General features: G+C 50.5%; 1 protein-coding gene across 1 annotated transcript in view; it reads right to left on the bottom strand.

Annotated features, from left to right (window-relative positions):
- LOC127673924 (solute carrier family 22 member 1) overlaps positions 1–18,059 on the bottom strand; it is a 29,735-nt gene extending 11,676 nt beyond the window's left edge. Inside the window, exons 1-7 of the mRNA XM_052169716.1 lie at positions 17,633–18,059; positions 9,243–9,346; positions 8,652–8,806; positions 6,370–6,538; positions 4,537–4,651; positions 4,343–4,449; positions 204–418 (exon numbers count right to left, since the gene is read on the bottom strand). Coding sequence (XP_052025676.1) covers positions 204–418; positions 4,343–4,449; positions 4,537–4,651; positions 6,370–6,538; positions 8,652–8,806; positions 9,243–9,346; positions 17,633–18,046 — 1,279 coding nt within the window. The 5' untranslated portion in view covers positions 18,047–18,059. The remainder of the gene's footprint in view (positions 1–203; positions 419–4,342; positions 4,450–4,536; positions 4,652–6,369; positions 6,539–8,651; positions 8,807–9,242; positions 9,347–17,632) is intronic.
- Positions 18,060–18,971: the final 912 nt, after the last annotated feature.

The following is an 18,971-nucleotide window of genomic DNA, read 5'->3' as shown; positions in this document are numbered from 1 at the left end:
GGTATCTGTATGTTTAACAAACTGAGTCATTCATTCACTTAGAACGCACTCATTATATGTTTGCTATACTCCAATCTAAAACTGTTTCAAGTCCAGCCAAGGTAACGCCCTGCCTTTGTTCTTGTTCCAGAAGCTTATCAGAGGGTTACGACACTGTCCCCACAATTCCGTCACCTGGGAAGCCATGAAAACAGACAGCTTACCGTGTGGGATAAAGATCATGAGGAGACAGGCTGCCCCCGTCACCAGATTCGACGCCGCTATCGGGTAGATGCGGCCGATGCGGTCAATGGTGACAAGGATGATGATTGCCGCAGGGAACTCCACCAGAGAAGAATAAAAGAAGTCCAGGTAGATGTTGGCCCCGGTGGCCCCCACGTGCATAATGAGGCCCTGGTACAGCACGGCACAAGAGAACCTGCAGAGAAGAGAGCGCAAGTCACAAGCCAGCTCCAAGGAATGCAGTCACAGGACAGGACAGGACACACCGTACAAGATGCCCTGGGGTGATAGGAAGAGAACCCTACTGGGATCCTTGACAGGAAATTGTGTCCCCACAGATGTGACAGTGTGTCTCACAGGCATCCCCAATACACCTGTTTTTAACACACACACACACACGCACGCACGCACGCACGCCCTGGGATCTCTGAAACAGGAAGACAGGAAAAGATTGCAATTGGATTCTCCTACTTGCTTCAAGTTCAGGTGTCTGGAACTTTACGGAGCCCCACACACAGTCATCTCTCACACTCACACAGGATCTCTCTCACACTCACACAGGATCTCTCTCACACTCACACAGGATCTCTCTTACTCACACAGGATCTCTCTCATACACTCACACAGGATCTTTCTCACACTCACCAGAATCTCTCTCACACTTACACAGGATCTCTCACACTCACCAGAATCTCTCTCACACTCACACAGGATCTCTCACACTCACACAGAATCTCTCACACTCACACAGGATCTCTCACATTCACGCAGGATCTCTCTCACACTCACGCAGGATCTCTCTCACACTCACACAGAATCTCTCACATTCACACAGGATCTCTCTCACACTCACACAGGATCTCTCACATTCACACAGGATCTCTCTCACACTCACACAGGATCTCTCTCACACTCACACAGGATCTCTCTCACTCACACAGGATCTCTCTCACACTCACACAGGATCTCTCTCATAGTCACACAGAATCTCTCTCACACTTAACAGGATTTCTCTCATACTCACACAGGATCTCTCTCACACTCGCACAGGATCTCTCACACTTACACAGGATCTCTCTCACACTCACACAGGAACTCTCTCACACTCACACAGGATCTCGCACACTCACACAGGATCTCGCACACTCACACCGGATCTCTCTCTCATACTCACACAGGATCTCTCTCTCACACTCACACTGGATCTCTCACACGCACACAGGATTTCTCTCACACTCACACTGGATCTCTCTCACTCACACAGGATCTCTCTCACACTCACACAGGATCTCTCACACACTCTCACAGGATCTCTCACACACAGAATCTCTCTCACACACAGGATCTCTCTCGCACTCACACGGGATCTCTCTCACACTCACACAGGATCTCTCTCACACTCACACTGGATCTTTCTCACTCACACAGGATCTTTCTCACTCACACAGAATCTCTCTCGCACTCACACAGGATCTCTCACACTCACACAGGATCTCTCACACTCACACAGGATCTCTCACACTCACACAGGCCACAGAGTAAAGAGCATGTGCAGGCAACAGGTGAGTGCTCAGGACCTGCTGTCATGAGGCTATTTCGTATGCTTTGTGCATCTTCTCGTATGTGAGCAGGATAGTGACGGGCGTGTAGGATTGCTCTTCTGTGACTATTCACTAAGATGACAGACAGATGAGCCTAGAATAGCTCCCATCACCAGCAAGCATAGATATATAACCAGGACCGTCAGTACCATCCTTCCACAATCAAAGGTCCCCAGCTAGCAAGGTCTCCGGCTCCACAGAGATGATTTGTCAGGCACTGGTCATGTTCTCTCTTCTCCCACCACACCAGCCCCATCCATATTCAAGGAAAGCCTGGCAACATCATGTTGCCTAGTCACTGAAGACACTGAATCAGCAACTCACATCCATACTTAGAGGGACCTGAATGTCATTAAGGGGAAATGGTACTATTTTGGAAACTGTCACCATTGCATAAAACTTGGCCTTGCATGGTAAGATTTTGACCCATAAGAAACTACTGTTTTATCCCAGCACGAAGAATGGCTTTCAGCCCAGTTTAAACCATCACAGTTTTAAAAAGAAAAAGGAAAACAAAACAACAAAACTGTATAACTGGTCAAGTGGTCAGCGAATAAGTGCTGCCATCTTTTGGCCAAACCCAGAATTGCACATATATTAAAACTGCTTTACACAGAATTCTCTCACTTGCTTCCCGATGCCTGTGAGCTAGGCATGCTATTTCTCACACCACCGATGAGTTCCCTGTGTCACGGACTGGCACAGGTACTCGCATATGGTCACATGACCAAGATGTCGAAGCAGCCCCCTGGGTTGCAGTAATAAAGAAGCAGGTGTGGGCCAGGGAGACGGCTCCGTTGGTAAAGCGCTTTCTGCATGAACATGAGTTCAGAGCCTCAGCGCCATTGTGAAAAGCCAGTGTGCTGGTGCATTCTGCAACCTCAGAGCTGGGAAGGCACAAACAGGAGGACCCTGAGGCTTAGCTGGCCAGGCAGTCTGGATGAAATGTGAAACTACAGGTTCAGTGAAAGACTTTGCCTCAAAAATTTAAGGTGAGGAATGATAGACGATAACTAATATTGACCCTGGGCCTCCATAGACACAGACACACATAACACACACACACACACACAAAGAGGGGCTGGAGAGATGGCTCGGTGGTTAAGAGCACTGACTGCTCTTCCAAAGGTCCTGAGTTCAAATCCCAGCAACCACATGGTGGCTCACAACCATCCGTCATGAGATCTGACGCCCTCTTCCGGTGTGTCTGAAGACAGCTACAGTGTACTTACATACAATAATAAATAAATCTTTAAAAAAAAAAACTAAGCAAGAGAGGATGGGAGAGAGGGTGGGAGCCATCCTGGGTCTGAGCCAGAGGAGGCCAAGTAAGTCACAAGAAGGAATATGGCTCCCTTCCTAATGGGTTCAGAAGCCAACAGAAAGCACAGGAAACGTTTCAGAAAACACGACTGCCTTGCTGTGCACAGCCCCAGGGAGGTGGGGTGGATGCAGGCTGCTGTGGAACATGGGATGACCCTTTTCAGTGCTCCCCACAGGATGGAAAGTACGCACGAGAACTCACAGATCCTCGTGCACTTTCGAGGCCAAGTTTATACAGAGCTCTCCGAGGGGCGGGTGATGGGAGGGCTAGGGAGGAGTGTGTTTGGGATGCAGATGAGAAACCTGTCGCAGGACAGCAGAGCAAGCCACTGTTCCCATCTGTAGTGGGTGGCGGGTGCTCCGTGGAGGAGGCACACTCACTCCCGAGTCAAACTCAGAGTAGTCACGTGGACAGCTGTAACACCCACGGCTGAGCACAGGACCCCGGTGAGAGGGGAGAAGGTCACCAAAGCGGAGGAAGAGTGGGGAGCCCTCTGTCTAAAACAATCAGAGGAATCATGATTATTGGAAGCATGATTATTCATTAAGCAGCCTTGGCCACGTAGGGAATGGCTTAAGACTCTGTTTTGAGAAGACAGCCATGTATTGAGAACTGTCTGCTGTCCTGGGGTAACAGGCAGAAGTCTAGAATTCTTCCTCATGAAAGCAGGTGGGAGCCCACAAACTGCCCTTGGCAGGCATAGGAAAAAATATATCTGCATGCAGCAGGTCCTTACCCGTGAACCAAGGGTGCACGAGGAACCAGATGTGGATCACATTTTCAGATGTGAGGAAGGGTACGTAAAGGCACTAAGATAGTGGAACCTCTTCCCCTCCACCACATCAAGTCAAGATTCAGCTTGCCCAGAAGATGAGACACTTAACTGGGGTAGCCTCAGATACTTAGATTGGGATAGCCTCAGACACTTAGTAGACTGGGGTAGCCTCAGACATTTAGACTTGGGTAGCCTCAGATGCTTAGACTGGGATAGCCTCAGACATCTTTTGTGCTTCTTTGCCTTTTTTTTTTAGTGTCAATCTCTCACCCATTCTTAAAAACAAAGGAGCAAAAAGGCCTTTTGAAGACTCAGACCCATAGGACTGTGCTCAGCTCCTCTCTGTGCAAGAGCTCATTGGTACCCAGCATTTGGACAGCAGCAGACCAGCCCTAGGGGGTGTGTAGGAAGGATGCTCACCAGAGATACATCAGGATGAGCGTGTGCTTCCTCAGGTTGGGAGTGCGGAACAGGTCAGCAAATGAAGGACTCCGCTTTTCCGAGGTATCCTCCTCAAGGCACAGCATCTGGAAGAGACTCTGGCATCACTACACCTGATCTGTGTGCACACGACAGTCCCCAGAGATGCCCCAACCCCGTATGGACTTCAGTACCTTCAGGTCAGCAGGGGGCGCCTTCCCGTTCTTCTGTGCAATCTGCTCCATTATCCTCACCGCTTGAGTGGTTCTCTTCTGGGACAACAGCCACCGGGGGGATTCTGGGACAAACCTGCAGACACAGCTCATAACTTCCGGGACCTTTTCCGAAGAATTTGCCCCCACCTAACCCTTGAGAACAGTGGCTTGAGGCATGGCTCAGAGCAGCCCAAAATCCTCAAGGAGGACTGTGATCCCCCAAGATGCTTGTTAACAAAGTGCTGGGATTATAGGCATACATCACCATGTCCACTCTAAGCCTTGTCTCACACAAGACTGGGAAGTAGCAGCTTGGAGCTTGAGACTCCAGTGCCATGGTCTTACACAACTTAGGCATGGTCTCCTGCTAAAATCCATAAATAGCCAGGGTTCTTTCTACCAGAAAACACCCTCTCACTTTGCAGGGAGCAGACAGGTTCCTCTGACCCCATCCACCACCCAGGTAACAGCTTCCAAGCGGAATCCGGGTCTAGCTCAATGTCCCTTGACATGAGATCTGCCCTTTCCCTGCAGTGACCTCTCCCATGCACAGTACAGTCTAGCACTGTGCATTTATTTGTTAATTCCCTAGGACCCACATAGCACACACCGCCAATATGATTGACACTTCAGGCCGGCAGTGGTGGCACACGCCTTTAATCCCAGCACTCAGGAAGCAGATGCAGGCAGATCTCTGAGTTTGAGGCCAGTCTGGTCTATAAAGGGAGTTCCAGGATAGCCAGAACTGGCTTTTTTAGAAGACAGGGACAAAAAAAAAAAAAAAAAGCCAGGCAGTGGTGGCACACGCCTTTATTCCCAGCACTCTGGGATACAGAGGCAGGCGGATTTCTGAGTTTGAGGCCAGCCTGGTCTACAGAGTGAGTTCCAGGACAGCCAGGGCTACACAGAGAAACCCTATCTTGAAAGAACCAAATCCAAAAACCAAAAATAAATAAATAAATAAAAATAAAAAAAAGACAGGAAAATTCTGTCTTTAAAAACAAAACAAAACACTTCATTGGGATGTTAATGTTCCAGAATGTTCTGTATACATCTTCCCCAGAGAAGGTGGAGAGTGGGGAGCCCTTCCATTCATCTCTTTCCTCGTAAGCTCTCTTAACTAAGACCAAGTGTCTGCTAGATGACAGGCAGGGGAGAGCCTGGTTAATGGACACACCGTGACACATGACGTGAGACTAAAAAGGGGAAGGGAGAGGGAGAGAAAACAAGTGACAAAGAGAGATGACCTGACCTAACGCGGTGTTGTTCAAGAGGCTCTGGGGACTGCAGGATATAGCGGCCATGACAGCAAAGCGTCCCCTTGTCTGTCATCTCTGTGCACAGATAGTTCGTGAAGACTATCTCCAAGGTTTCCCAGGGCCTCTCTGGATAGCACGCTGTTAAATACTGATCTGGGCTGACTCCCTGAGGCCATCCTCCCTGCGGCTGGCTTGGGCTTGTGTTTCTAGAAGGTGCACACCCTTCGAGCTGGGCAGGCTGCCTGTGGGCTCCCCTGTGGTATCACTCTTATATCTGAGGGTGGAGTGCTCTGTGTAAGGAATGTTGCCCGCCCGCTCTGTGAGAAGCCCTGGCCACATCCATCATGCATAGCAATGATAGAGAAAGACATGTAAGCTCTGGGCCTGCACAGGGGTGATAGTGCAGACTCATGCCTCTTGGAAGGTGGCCTGTGCAGTGACAGAGGTCAGCACACAGCCCTCCGTGACCCCAGAGGCCAGCCCTGCAAGCAAACACAGCACGGAGCAGAAAGGTCACACAGAGCCACCTGGCCTCTGGCAGGGGAAGCATTACCAGTAATACAGCAGGAAGAAGACAGTGGGTAAGGACACCGCCAACTGGAGCCAGCGCCAGTCTGGAAGGGCATAGGCCACTCCGGCAAGTGCCACTAGCCCCACTGTGAAGGCCACCTGGTACATGATGGCCGTCGTCCTCCTGTAGCCGGAGCCGACAAACTCTGTGACTGAGAAAGAAATGGCGGTCAGAGAGGGAGATCCCAGAGAAGAAAGACCGAGAAGGAGATGGTTCCCGATTCCCGCTTCTCATCAGACACGGGCTTCACCTCGCCCGCCCCTGCTCCTGTCTGCGTCAGTACATTTTCTACCTCTCCTTCTCAGAAAAGTCTGCACTTCTGGCCTCTCCCAGACCTCTCAGCCTGTGCGCCCAGGTTTACCTGGCCTAGTTCATTGCTAGATTTTCTCTTGCTGTTCTTCTTCTTGTCTTCTTACTTGCTATTTATGTCTCCCCTGCCATGCTTTAAGGCAGAAGTTTCTCCTCCCCAAATATTCATAGAAACGCTGAGCTACGTTAGAAAATTCTCTTACACTCTGGCTTATAACTATAAGTACCTTAGCATGCCTGGCAGAGACCTGGCTCTGCTCTGGGCACTGGAAGGCAAGTGGAGTCTCTTGTTCCCAGCTACTCTCCCTCCCAATGGGAATATGACATTTGCTGACTCCCATACAAAGACATGGGATAGCAAGGGAGGGAAACTGGTGGCTCTGAGGCAGAGGGACCGCCATCTTTACAGAGGGTTAGTAGATAATAAGTGGATGGAACACAGCCACAGGGGCAGGGAGCAGCTTGACCTCACAGATATCATAGGAACACAGTCTGGTGGCCAGGAGGCCACTTGTCTGGTGAAGGCACTGTGCCGGGTGATGGAGTGGGGTGCAAAGGCAGAGGACTAAGGCTGAGTTAGGGGACAACAGGAAATCCTGGGGCTTGCAGGGCACTAGAAGGACCTCACTTTCCATGTGGCGACACAATGACTTTGTACCCACAAAGGCTCCCTATGCTAAGGCGTTGAGGACGGGATACAGATGCAGCTGGGAGGTATCCAGGGAGTTGAGGCAGGTGGGGTGAGGACCAGTCAAGGGTGGGAAACCAGCGGTTGCTATGGGCATATTTGAAAGGACAGGCAGTAACAAGATTCCCTGTAGGAATATGGGGATACGAGGTGGCGGTGGATTGGAGGGGTGTGTGGCCTGAGCAGCTGGCAGGAGACTGGTGTGTGTCACTAAGAAAGGTCCACAGATAAACAGGTTTGGAGATGCAGGAATACAACATTCTGAGGTCCTGCCGTATTAAGTAGTCAAGAAAGGAACCTGAGAAAGAGCCACCAGTGAGCAAGAGGGGACAGAACAAAGTGTCATGGAGACAACAGAAGCATCCAGGGACAAAGGTCTTCTGGGACTCCTACCATAGCCAGCTAAATCCACTGCGGCATCTATCTGGAGACCCCTCTCTGTCTTAGAGAGCCAAGGAGGCAGAGAGACATCTTATCGACCTCAGTGCCCCATCCCCTACTACTATGCCTACAGGCAGCGCTGGCCACCTTCACAGAGGGAGTTACATCCCTGGCACTGCTCCAGGCCAGCTGGATACCCAGCAACACACCTACTTCTCAAAACAACCCACAGGGTGAGAGTCAACTACTGTCTGCATTTCTAAGATACCAAGGCACAGAGGGATGATGTGACTTGCCCCAAATCCTGCAGCTACTCAGAATGTGGATTCAACCCCGAGCTGCCCTTCTTAATCCATTGCTCAACCTACAGGTGTCATGGGCTAGCCTGCACTACCTGACCTGCCTCACTAATGAGGCGCTATTTCTCAAGGCAGAGCCTCCTTTTGTCTCCACATATGGCTATCTCATGTCCTCCTAGGTTTTTATCAAGTCAGTTTTATCTGTAGCCTGGCTTGGTTTGTTGTTGTTGTTGATATTGTTGTTGTTGTTGTTGTTAGAGGGGCAGTTGTTAGTTCTCTTTACAACATTAAAATAGCCTTCTACCTACCTCATTTCCTGTACACTCCTCACCAAATATGACAGATGAGAGAAAGGGATCTCATATCTATACAATAACAGTCCTAGTTTTCCCTCCCTCTACCCTCCCTCCCCCTCTCTTCCTCCTCTCCCCCTTTCTCTCCTGCTTCCTTCCCTAGACCATGAACATTCCCTGTTTCCCAAACGTCCACGTCCACATTGGACTCACCTCGCTGTACCCCACCACTACCTCATCCCCATCCGTCACGGGCCCAGAGACAACCCCTCCCTCCAGCCCTTGGATAATTACTCAAGGTGTAGCCGGACACCCAGCTGCCCTTGCTGACCATGCCCTGCAGCAGGCGAAAGAGCAACATGGACGTATAGTCTGGGGCCACCGCTGTTAACACGCCAGACAGGGAGGTGACCAGAGTGGTGGCCAGGAGGCAGAGCTTGCGGCCAAACCTGCAGAGACAGAGAGGTCCGTGGGAGGAATGAAGAATCCGGGGTCAGCCATGCATAAGACCCCCTTGCCTACCTGACAGCCTTCTGGTGCATCTCCTAGACATTTCCAAGCTCCACGCATCTGAGTTAGAAGGCCTACCTCTGGCATAAGCCCAGGCCCACAAAGAACTGAGACTTGGCTGCTTGCAACCCAAAATGCCCCATGGCTACCTCCCTGCTCAAAGCATTGCATTTCCTTTCTCTCAGCCCCGCTCCTCCGTGCAGTCTGCACGCCCCTTGCACGACTGCCCAGCTTCTCTGCCAACAGTCCCAGCAGCCCGAAGCCCCACCTGTCACATCTTGCCTGCACCGCCCTCCTTGATAGATCCGGGCCAGCCTCACCCCTCACCCCCGTCCACTCTCCAAAGCTTGGCTCATGTAGACCGCCTTCACATACCTGTCTGCCATGTAACCCACGACCAGGGAGCCCAGGAAGAAGCCCAAGTTCACACAGGACTGGAAAAGGTCCACTTTCCAGGCATCTCCACACACCAGGTTAAACTGAAACAGCGGAGAGAGAACACAGCTGAGAATCATGGGAATACCTCCTCCCATCCCCCCACCAGACTGCCACACAGAAGTTCATCTCCCCAGGTCTAAAACACCAGCATAGGCCTGGCACTGCCGTGACCATCTTCCCCCCAAACCCTTTGTGTCTGTGAAGACAGTTGCTGTTGGCTCTCCTTGGGCAAGCATGCTCAGAGGAGTTGTGGCTGCCAGGGCAGCTCTCCATAGGGAAATACAACCAAGGCCCGTGGAGATGGCTCAAGGGGTCAAGATTCCCAGCGCCCATGTAAGGAGCTGGGTGCAGCAGTGTGTGTCTGTAGCCCTAATGCTGGGCAATAATCAGCAGCTCCCAGGGACTTACTGAGCAGCCAGGCTTAGCCAAAAGATAGAGAACTCTACATGCAGAGGCAGACCCTACCTCACCAAATAAGATGACCGGTGCTAGACGAAGATGCTCACAGTCAGCCTCTAGTTTCTATAGGCAAGCACCTAGGTGCATACACACACAGACATGCACACACACACACACACACACATACACATGAATACATGAGCACATGCACTTAGGCACAGGGGTCCATGCCTATGAATCTAGTATAGACAGGAAAGAAGAGGCAGGAGAATCAGGAGCTCAAGGTTATCCCCAGCTACAAAGTAAGTTCAAGGCCAGTATGTGAAAGACCCTATGTGAAAAAGAAAAAGCCGTCTTGTTTGTCAGAGCACGTAAATACTATATACATAACTGAAAGAGCAATACAAACAGAAGGACAGCTGGGCAGTGGTGGCGCATGCCTGTAATCCCAGTACTTGGGAGGCAGAGGCAGGAGGATTTCTGAGTTCAGGCCAGCCTGGTCTACAGAGTGAGTTCCAGGACAGCCGGGGCTACACAGAGAAACCCTGTCTCAAAAAAACAAAACAAAACAAAACAAAACAAAACAAAAAAACAAAAAAAACAAATCCAAAAAAAAACAAAACCACCAAACCAAAAGGGCCCAGACCAGGCAAGACATGGGGGAGCCAGCTTCATGGGGTAGAGTGTGAGAGGTCCGGGGAGTCCTGCATATGAAGAGCTAGGGGGAGAGTTGGGGACAAAGGACAGCCCTTTGTCCTAGATGTGTGCCTCTGTTTAGAGGCCTGGAGGGAGAAGGGCCTGGGAAGGGCCTTCCCAGCCTGTGGTGATTCTCCTGCAAGCTTTACAGCAGGCAGAGAAAAACAATCAGGGTGAGGTGAAAATGAGATTCAGTTGTTGGGGCGCCCACATGAAGACTGAGCTGCCTGCTTGCTACATTTGTGGGGGACAGGGCATTTGTGCTCCATCCAGCCCGGGTAAGCTCTTCGGTTGATTCAGTCTCCCAGGGGTCCAGATTGTTTGACTCTGTTGCTCTTCCTGTGGAGTTCCCAAACCCTTCGAGGGCCCTCAATCCTTCCCCCCAGCTCTTCCATGGGGGCAGTCCCTAAATCTGTTGCCTGATTGTAGAACCCATTCCTAACTAGGCTGCCTTGTTAGGCCTCAGTGAGAGAGGATGCACCTAGCCCTGCAGAGACTTGAGGCGCCAGAGTTGGGGGATAACAGCGGGGGAGGGGCTCTCTCTCAGAGGAAAAGAGGGAGGAGGGGGACCAGGATACAACAAAGAACAAAACGCAGTCTGGTTTTATTGTAACCGGGGCTTTAAAAAAAAGGGGGGGGGGTATTCAGATAACAATTAACTCAGTCCCCTGTGCACAGCAATTTAAGACATGTTTACACTGAGATTCTTTACGAAGTACATCTGGCTTCTTTCACAAGAATGGAGACTGTTGACTCAAGAGATAGTGCTCAAGATTTAGGGTCTAGGGAGCTGGGCTGAGGTAAACAGAAATGCCTGTAGGAGTCCAGATTGTCTGGGCCCAGAGATAACACAGAGTCACTTAGGCTGCTGTAAACTTCGAGTGACATCACTCACAAGAATGGGTTTTATGGCCTAAAAGCAGTTACAGCGATTTAGGGGAAAGGGTCTGGGATCAGGGAAAACAAGAATTCTGGAAGATACAGGCAGGGCCTCTCTCCTCAGACATCAAAGGATCGCCAGCTTGTAAAACCCTATCTTTCCTGGCATTCCAGGAAGAGCAGTCGCACACCCCACACCCACCCCATTGAAGAGCTCAGCTGTGTGTTTAACTTTCCTGGCTTCTCCTGTGCTTATCTGTGGCCTTTCTTGCCCTCTACGTCAGCCCAAAGCACGGGGTGACAGGGCACGTTCCGAGCAGGGCCTGGGCCTGGGCACAGCTGGCTCACTTTCTCTTGAGAGCTGAGGGAGGCAGCCTGGTCAGACTCCAGGACACTGGGCATGAGTGCTGAATGAGGCCTCTTACCTTCCTTCTCTGGGGTTGGCATAGCTTAGCCGACCCTCCTGTTCTGTCCCCCTGCTCCGGGCTGTGGAGCCCTGGCTCAGGCAGCCTGGAGCAACACGTTGAGAGGTATGGGAGCCATGGGATCACTAAGCAACTTGAGGCCTCAGTTTCCCCAGAGGAAAGCATTCATGCTGTGTCTCTCCGGGGCTGCTGTGAGCTCTGGGGGTAGAAAGCTCCCCAGAATCAAATGATGAATCTGAATCATTTTTTAACTTAAATGCTAAGATCTGATTAGCTCCTCCCTTGATTCTAAAGTTGGCCTATGACTTATGCCTTTGTCCCATCACAGGGCCAAACACCTCAGGTCTTAGAGACACTGCGCTCAGGAGGCTGAGGCTGCTGTGACTTCTTTGTGCATTCTTTGACACAGCCCCTTGGTTTTCTGAACGATACTCAAGGTCACGCATTGTCACTCAACACCAGGAAGAAGTAACCTTGCCTCCCACCAACCTGTGGCCAGACCCTGCTGTCTGTCACCTGGGGGTGGGGGAGTGAACCCCTGAACAATGCCACTTGGATTCTTTCTGCCTAACCCAGTCGAACACACACCTTCATGGGGTGCATGTCTCACAGACACCCCCCCCCCATTCAACGTGTCCTGCTGAGGCCCTGAGTTCTCCAGACTTCCCCCTTGCCCTGTGCTCTGCCAACAGAACACAATGGGACAGGAAGTCCTGGGTATCCTGGGCATCCAACATCTTATATGTTCATCTACACAGTTGTCACTTTGCAGGTCCACTCTGTCCAGTGTCAATGCTCTGTCACTAGAGCCACCCGGGGATGGAAAGCCCATGGGACTACTGCCCCTGGGCCTCAGTTTGACCCCTTCTTGGTCACTGTTAGCTCTGTTTTCTTTTTTGCTTGGTTTTTGGATGTTGTTTGTTTTTAAAGATTTATTTTATTGTATGTATGTGAGTACACTGTCGCTATCTTCAGACCCACCAGAAGAGGGCGCCAGATCCCATTACAGATGGTTGTGAGCCATCATGTGGTTGCTGGGAATTGAACTTAGGACCTCTGGAAGAGCAGTGTACTGGCTGGTTTTGTGTCAAGAAGCTGGTTTTGTTTTGACACAGGCTGGAGTTATCACAGAGAAAGGAGCTTCAGGTGAGGAAGTGCCTCCAGGAGATCCAGATGTAAGGCATTTTCTCAATTAGTGATCAAGGGGGGAGGGCCCCTTGTGGGTGGTGCCATCCCTGGGCTGGTAGTCTTGGGTTCTATAAGAAAGCAAGCTGATCAAGCCAGGGGAAGCAAGCCAGTAAGGAACATCCCTCCATGGCCTCTGCATCAGCTCCTGCTTCCTGACCTGCTTGAGTTCCAGTCCTGACTTCCTTTGGTGATCAACAGCAATGTGGAAAGTGTAAGCTGAATAAACCCTTTCCTCCCCAACTTGCTTCTTGGTCATGATGTTTTGTGCAGGAATAGAAACCCCAACTAAGACAAGCAGTCAGTGCTCTTAATCACTGAGCCATCTCTCCAGCCCCTACTGTTAGTTTTAAATCTGATCTTTGCAAGTTACCATTCCTATAGGATGTTCTATCCCCTTCCTCAAAGGTGGCGATGACCACTCAACCCTGGGGCTGCGTGTAGATCCAGATAGATGCCACAGCCAGAGGAAGCCTGCCTGTCTTGACTCAATTTCTCCACCACACCCTGAGAACCAACACTCCCCCAAGCCTTGTCCACTATCAGTGTCTAGAGCCCCTGCTCCCAAACTCCACCCACTCACTGCACCCTAGACACATTTGTGCCCTTACAGCAAGCCCAGGCCTACACAGAAGGTAAGCATAGAGGGGATGGGGGTTCCCAAGCCCCTGTGCTGTGCCTGCTGGGGTTGCACCAGGACTAGGTGGCTTTCCTAGTGTGTAAAACAGCCTTCACGAGTTGCCCTCTCAGAGTCCTTCAAGGCCCTCGTTCAAACACCCATCCTCTATCGCTTCCACCACAGAGGATCACAAAGGCAAGTCTGGGAAGTAGCAATGTGGCCACCTCAGCTCACCTCCGTCCAAAGGCTGCTCCCTCTTGCTCAATGCCTACAACTGGTGGGGCCAGCGGCTCTCTCCAGCCTTGCATGTGGGCTGTGGGGAAGCCAGGACTCACAGAGCATGGGGAGGGCAGCAAAAGTTAAGGAACATCGAATTCCTTCCCCCAGGGAGCCTTGTGATTCCCCCATCGCTCAGTCTTGGGGTGGGACCTACACAAAGGTTATTTGTCTTCCTTCCTAAAGCAAGTTCCAATGTCCACGGCAATGATGAGTTAAAAATTAGTTCTGCAGGAATGAGTAACTACGCTTAGCTTCTGAGAGCTCTGGTCTGGGATGAGGAGTGAAGGGAGGGGAGTTTGAAAGCAGTTGGAAGGGAAAAACAAACAGGCCCCACCCAGAGCAGGCCCCACCGCCCTCCTGCCTTGCCACGCTGAGCTTCTTTTTTTTTGGTCTGGGCATGCATGTGTTGCATTCACACGTGTGTACATGTGCATGCTCACACACAGAGGCCAGAGGGGAACATCGTCTTCCTCTATCGAATTTCCACCTCATTTTTCTTTTTGTGTGCGAAGTGTGTTTACGTGTGAATGCTGTGTGTGTGTGTGTGAATGTGCTCACATGTATGGTGTGTGTGCACGTGTGTGAGATGACAGATATGTGCATGCCATGTTATACATATGGAAGTCACAGGACAATCTTGGGTGAAAGCCTACCTTCCACCTTGTTTAAGATAGGGTCTCTCTCTCTCTCTCTCTCTCTCTCTCTTTATATTTACTGTGGTGTGCGTGCATGGGTGTGTGCATGGGTGTGTGCATCAGAGGACAACTTGCAGGAGTTGGTCCTCTCCTTCAGTTCCAGGGTCTGAATGCAGGTGGTCTGGCTTGGTGGCGAGAACCTTTACCAGCTGAACCAGCTCGCCAGCAACTTTGTTAGTTTGCCCTTATGTGCACCGGGCTAGCTGGCCCACAAGGTCTGAGGGACTTCGTTCTTTCTACTTCCCATCTCACTAGAGGAGCAATGGGGCGACAGCTCTGTGCTCTCATGCCTGGCTTTTAACAGGCGTTCTGGATGTCTGAACGCAGATCCTGCATGTACATGGTGGGTCTCATGATTGTGCAGTGAAGCACCTCACCAAATGAGCCACTTCCCAGCCCTCACAGCAGAGTCTCGTATTACCCTCGAGTGTTTCCAGATGGATACCACTGGCTTTCCAACTCAGTCCAGCACGATGCTCTTTCTTCCAGAGCCAGACCCTCGCTACACAAGCCAACACATTCACCGAGGTGGAGCGTCTCCATGTGTGAACAGTCAATTCTTCCTAAGACACTTTCTGTCCTTTTCAGCCTCTCCCCTCCCCTCTTCCCCAACCTTACACAGCACCACCTCACCCCGCCCAGACATCTACTTCCTCTGGTCTCCATCCTGGGCTCCCCAGCCTCCTATTCTACTCCCCTAAGCCAGAACCCTTCAATTAGACATGACCCACAAATCCCACGAAGCACATGGACGTCTTACACCCTGTCTTTCTGTCCTGCAATATCTGTGCTGAGTGTTGTTTCTCAAATCACTTTACCTTTCCATCTTTTTGTGGGCTTTTTTGTTTTGTTTTGTTTTGTTTTTTAAGATAGGGTCTCATATCACCCAGACTGGGGCTAATGAACAATGAGGTCACAGATAGTATATGATATTTTCTTCTGATAACTGATGTTGGAAATACAAATATTACATGGGATTTTAAGTTATGTAATATATAATTTTATTGCATAATTTTATGCAAAAATAATTGTTATGCCATATCCCTTGTAATATTTGCATTTATATAATATTGTAATATTCAATATAATATATATTAAGAGATGTTATACATGTATGGTAGTTTATACCTTAATTCCCAGTACTTAGGAGGCTGAGGCAAGAGGGGTCATTATGAGTTTGAGGCCAGCCTGTGCTACATAGAAACAGTTGTTATTTATCTCAGCTCCAACCGGGCACGCTCTATTTCACAGCCACCCTATCCTACAGCCCAATGTAAGTGGTCCTGTCTAGCTAGAGGAACAGTCCCATCGAAGTCCGGTGGGTGGTTCTGAATCAAGTTGGTGATAGAGCTGATGGCCTCACAAGAGCTGGGAGATGACACGGCAACCAAGAAGGAACTCAGGTGGGCCTAGGAAATGTAACTCAATTGGTAGAGCACTCGTCTAGTACGACATGAAACCCTGGGTTCTAGTCCCAGGACCACAGACACTGGTACATAAACACCTCAGGAGGTAGAGGCAGGAGGCTCACAAGTTCAAGGCCCTCTTTGACTACATAATAAACTGGAGACTCATCTGAGCCCAAGCAGAGGGTATCCTGGGACCAAGGAGACAGTGTTGGTCAGCTTAGATTTCCCAGCAAAGCATCCCTGCGAGGTGTGCCATCTTAACTTGGTGTCTGTCATGGGAAGAAGTCTGAGAGCGGACATCTTAGAAATCGAGGTGTCTAGCACTTACTCTGCAGGTAAGCAGAAGCTGAGTAGACCGGGGGAAGAGACACTGGGCTTCCTCCCAGCTGCAGCCCTGCCTGTACTGACTTTAACCCTTTAAGGAAAAGGGAAGAGAGGAGGAAGGGATCCCAAGAAATCCTATGTGCATGTATGGGGGCGGGGTTGGCTGGGGATGACCGTGGCCCATGTGAACTGTGCTGTGCCCTGGCCACAGCCGAGAGATTGCTAACATAGCCTCTGGGCCTGAGGCCTGGCCCGCACTGTCAAAAGAGCCCATGAAGGGGGGAACATCTATTGGTACTTTCTACTAAATTCTCTGTCTCTGTCTCTCTCTGTCTCTCTGTCTCTGTCTCTTCTCTCTCTCTCTCTCTCTCTCTCTCTCTCTCTCTCTCTCTCTCTCTCTCTCTCTGTATCTTTCTCTGGGTATGGTGGCATAGGCTTTAATCCCAAGCACTCTTGGAGGCAGAAACAGGAGGATCTCTGTAAATTCAAGCTCAGCCTGATCTACGTAAAGAGTCCCAGGCCAGTCAGGGTTACACAGTGTCTCAAACCAAAATCGAAACCAAAAAAGGACTCTTGAAGCCAAGTGCACAAATAGGTAACGTAATGGTGGAGTCAGGCCCCTAGGATATCTTCACGGAACCTCTAGACCATTAGCAATGCAATTGTGCTCATGTTTGGGGATCATCTTCCTGGTTTTCAGCTGATCCTTACAATAGTGGGGGTGAAGGTATTGTCATACTGCTTGCTACAGAGGAGTCAAGGCTCAGAGAAACGGAGGCACTCACCCAGCTCTATCCAGCTAATAGGAGGCCTGGCTGGTGTCACACAGCCTGACGGGGTGAGTTGAGGCAATTCCTAGACTATCTGTCTGGCCGTTGCTTAAGCCACCTGTTATTACCTGAGGGGGTGAGGGGATTCCAGCACACCAACCACAGGGACACAGGTTTGGGGAAGCCTGGGGATTCTGAGGTGAGTCTGTTAAAGGAGAGAAGACGATGCTTTGGGACGGGGAGATGCTCAGAAGGTAAAGGTGAATGCTGCCAATCTGATGACCTGGGACCCACGGGACAGAAGGAGAGAACTACAAGCTGTTTTATGACCTGGACACACACACACACACACACTGTGACATGCACATACCCACAAGCATATACATACAAATACATATATATATATATATATGTGTGTGTGTGTGTGTGTGTGTGTGTGTGTGTAAATGTAAAATATTTTTAAAATAAAAAACAACCAACCAGGTCCCCCACATAGCAGCTATGCCTCAGTGCCATCAACTAGTGAGGAGAACACAGAGGGCCTGCTCCCTGCTCAACATACAGGAAGTTGGGCCTCTCCTTCCTGCCCCAGAAAGACACTGAGCCACTCAGGATTTGCTTTCAATGTCTACACTGCCCATTCGTACCTCAGTGACGATGGAGGAGCCGGGAGTGTCGTACACCCAGCCATGCTCACAGGGGCTCAGTGGCAGCTGGCTCGTGTTGGCAGCCAGGCTGGACAGTGGGTCCACACAGTCAAGGGTGCTCTGGTTCCAGTTCACCTCATACCTCATGCACTGGCTGAGGAAGGAGGCCTCACCCGCAGACCCCAGGCCCGGCACGGTGTAGTTCAGCTCCTCTGCGGGGCTCCAGCCACACCGCTGGCTTAACTCGGCTACTCCAGGACTCCGGCAGTGGTGGTCAGGGGTGAATCCCAGGAAAACGATGCCCACGTAGATGGGGGCTAAAGAAGCTGAGATCAGGCATAGCAACAGAAAGGCTTGCTTCTGGAACCAGCCAAACTCTCCAACTTGCTCCAGGACATCGTCCACGGTGGGCATGGTTGGGTAGGGCCCTCACCAGTTGAGCCAGGCCTGCTCTGGACTGCCACCGGGGGTTCATGCAGAGTCTCATTTAAAGTTCTTGGAACTGCGGTGGCTTGAAATCAAGTTGCTGTTCAAGCAGGACACATCTGGAAGGCAACCAACCAGAAATAACCTTTTGCCCCATGATACGAGTGTGAGGGCCAGGGCAGGGATACACTAGGCTTTACCTGAAGCCTTGTTTGCTTTTCTGGGAAGTGAGCCAAGGTTTTGGAGGAGGAAGCAGGCAAATAGACTTGAGTAAGCACAATCTCTCTCTCTCTCTCTCTCTCTCTCTCTCTCTCTCTCTCTCTCTCTCTCTCTCTCACACACACACACACACACACACAATCTCTCAGGACCTTCTGAAAAGCATTTCTTTTAAAAAATATTTATTTCATGTATGTGAGTACACTGTTGCTGTCTTCAGACACACACCAGAAGAGGGCATCAGATCCCATTACAGATGGTTGTGAGCCACCATGTGTTTGCTGGGAATTGAACTAAGGACCTCTGGAAGAGCATTCTCTTAAGAGCTGAGCCACCTCTCCAGCACCCCCTGAAAAGCTATTACTGGGTCTTCTGCGGACTAAGTATGACAGCTTGCCAGGCATGTATGAAGTCCTGGGTTCAGTCCCCAGCAGCACACAAGCCAGACGTGGTAGTTCACATCTTAATCCCAGCAGTCAGGAAGTGGAGGCAGAAGTATCTGAAACTCAAGGTCATTCTTGGCTACACAGCCAAGTCTGGGATCAGCCTGGGCTACATGAGATCGAGTCTCAAAAAGCTAAGAGACTCGTGACCACCATTTTGCAGGGATGGCAGGCCACTGTTAGGTCGCCTTGAGCAAGACCAATGAGTCACTCTTAACAGACCAAATGGCAAATGCCAGTGATGTGCCTCT

This window comes from Apodemus sylvaticus, chromosome 23, assembly GCF_947179515.1.
Source record: "Apodemus sylvaticus chromosome 23, mApoSyl1.1, whole genome shotgun sequence".
NCBI lineage: Eukaryota > Metazoa > Chordata > Mammalia > Rodentia > Muridae > Apodemus > Apodemus sylvaticus.
Note: the sequence above shows the minus strand (reverse complement) of the source record. Positions and strands in the feature narration are given on the sequence as shown.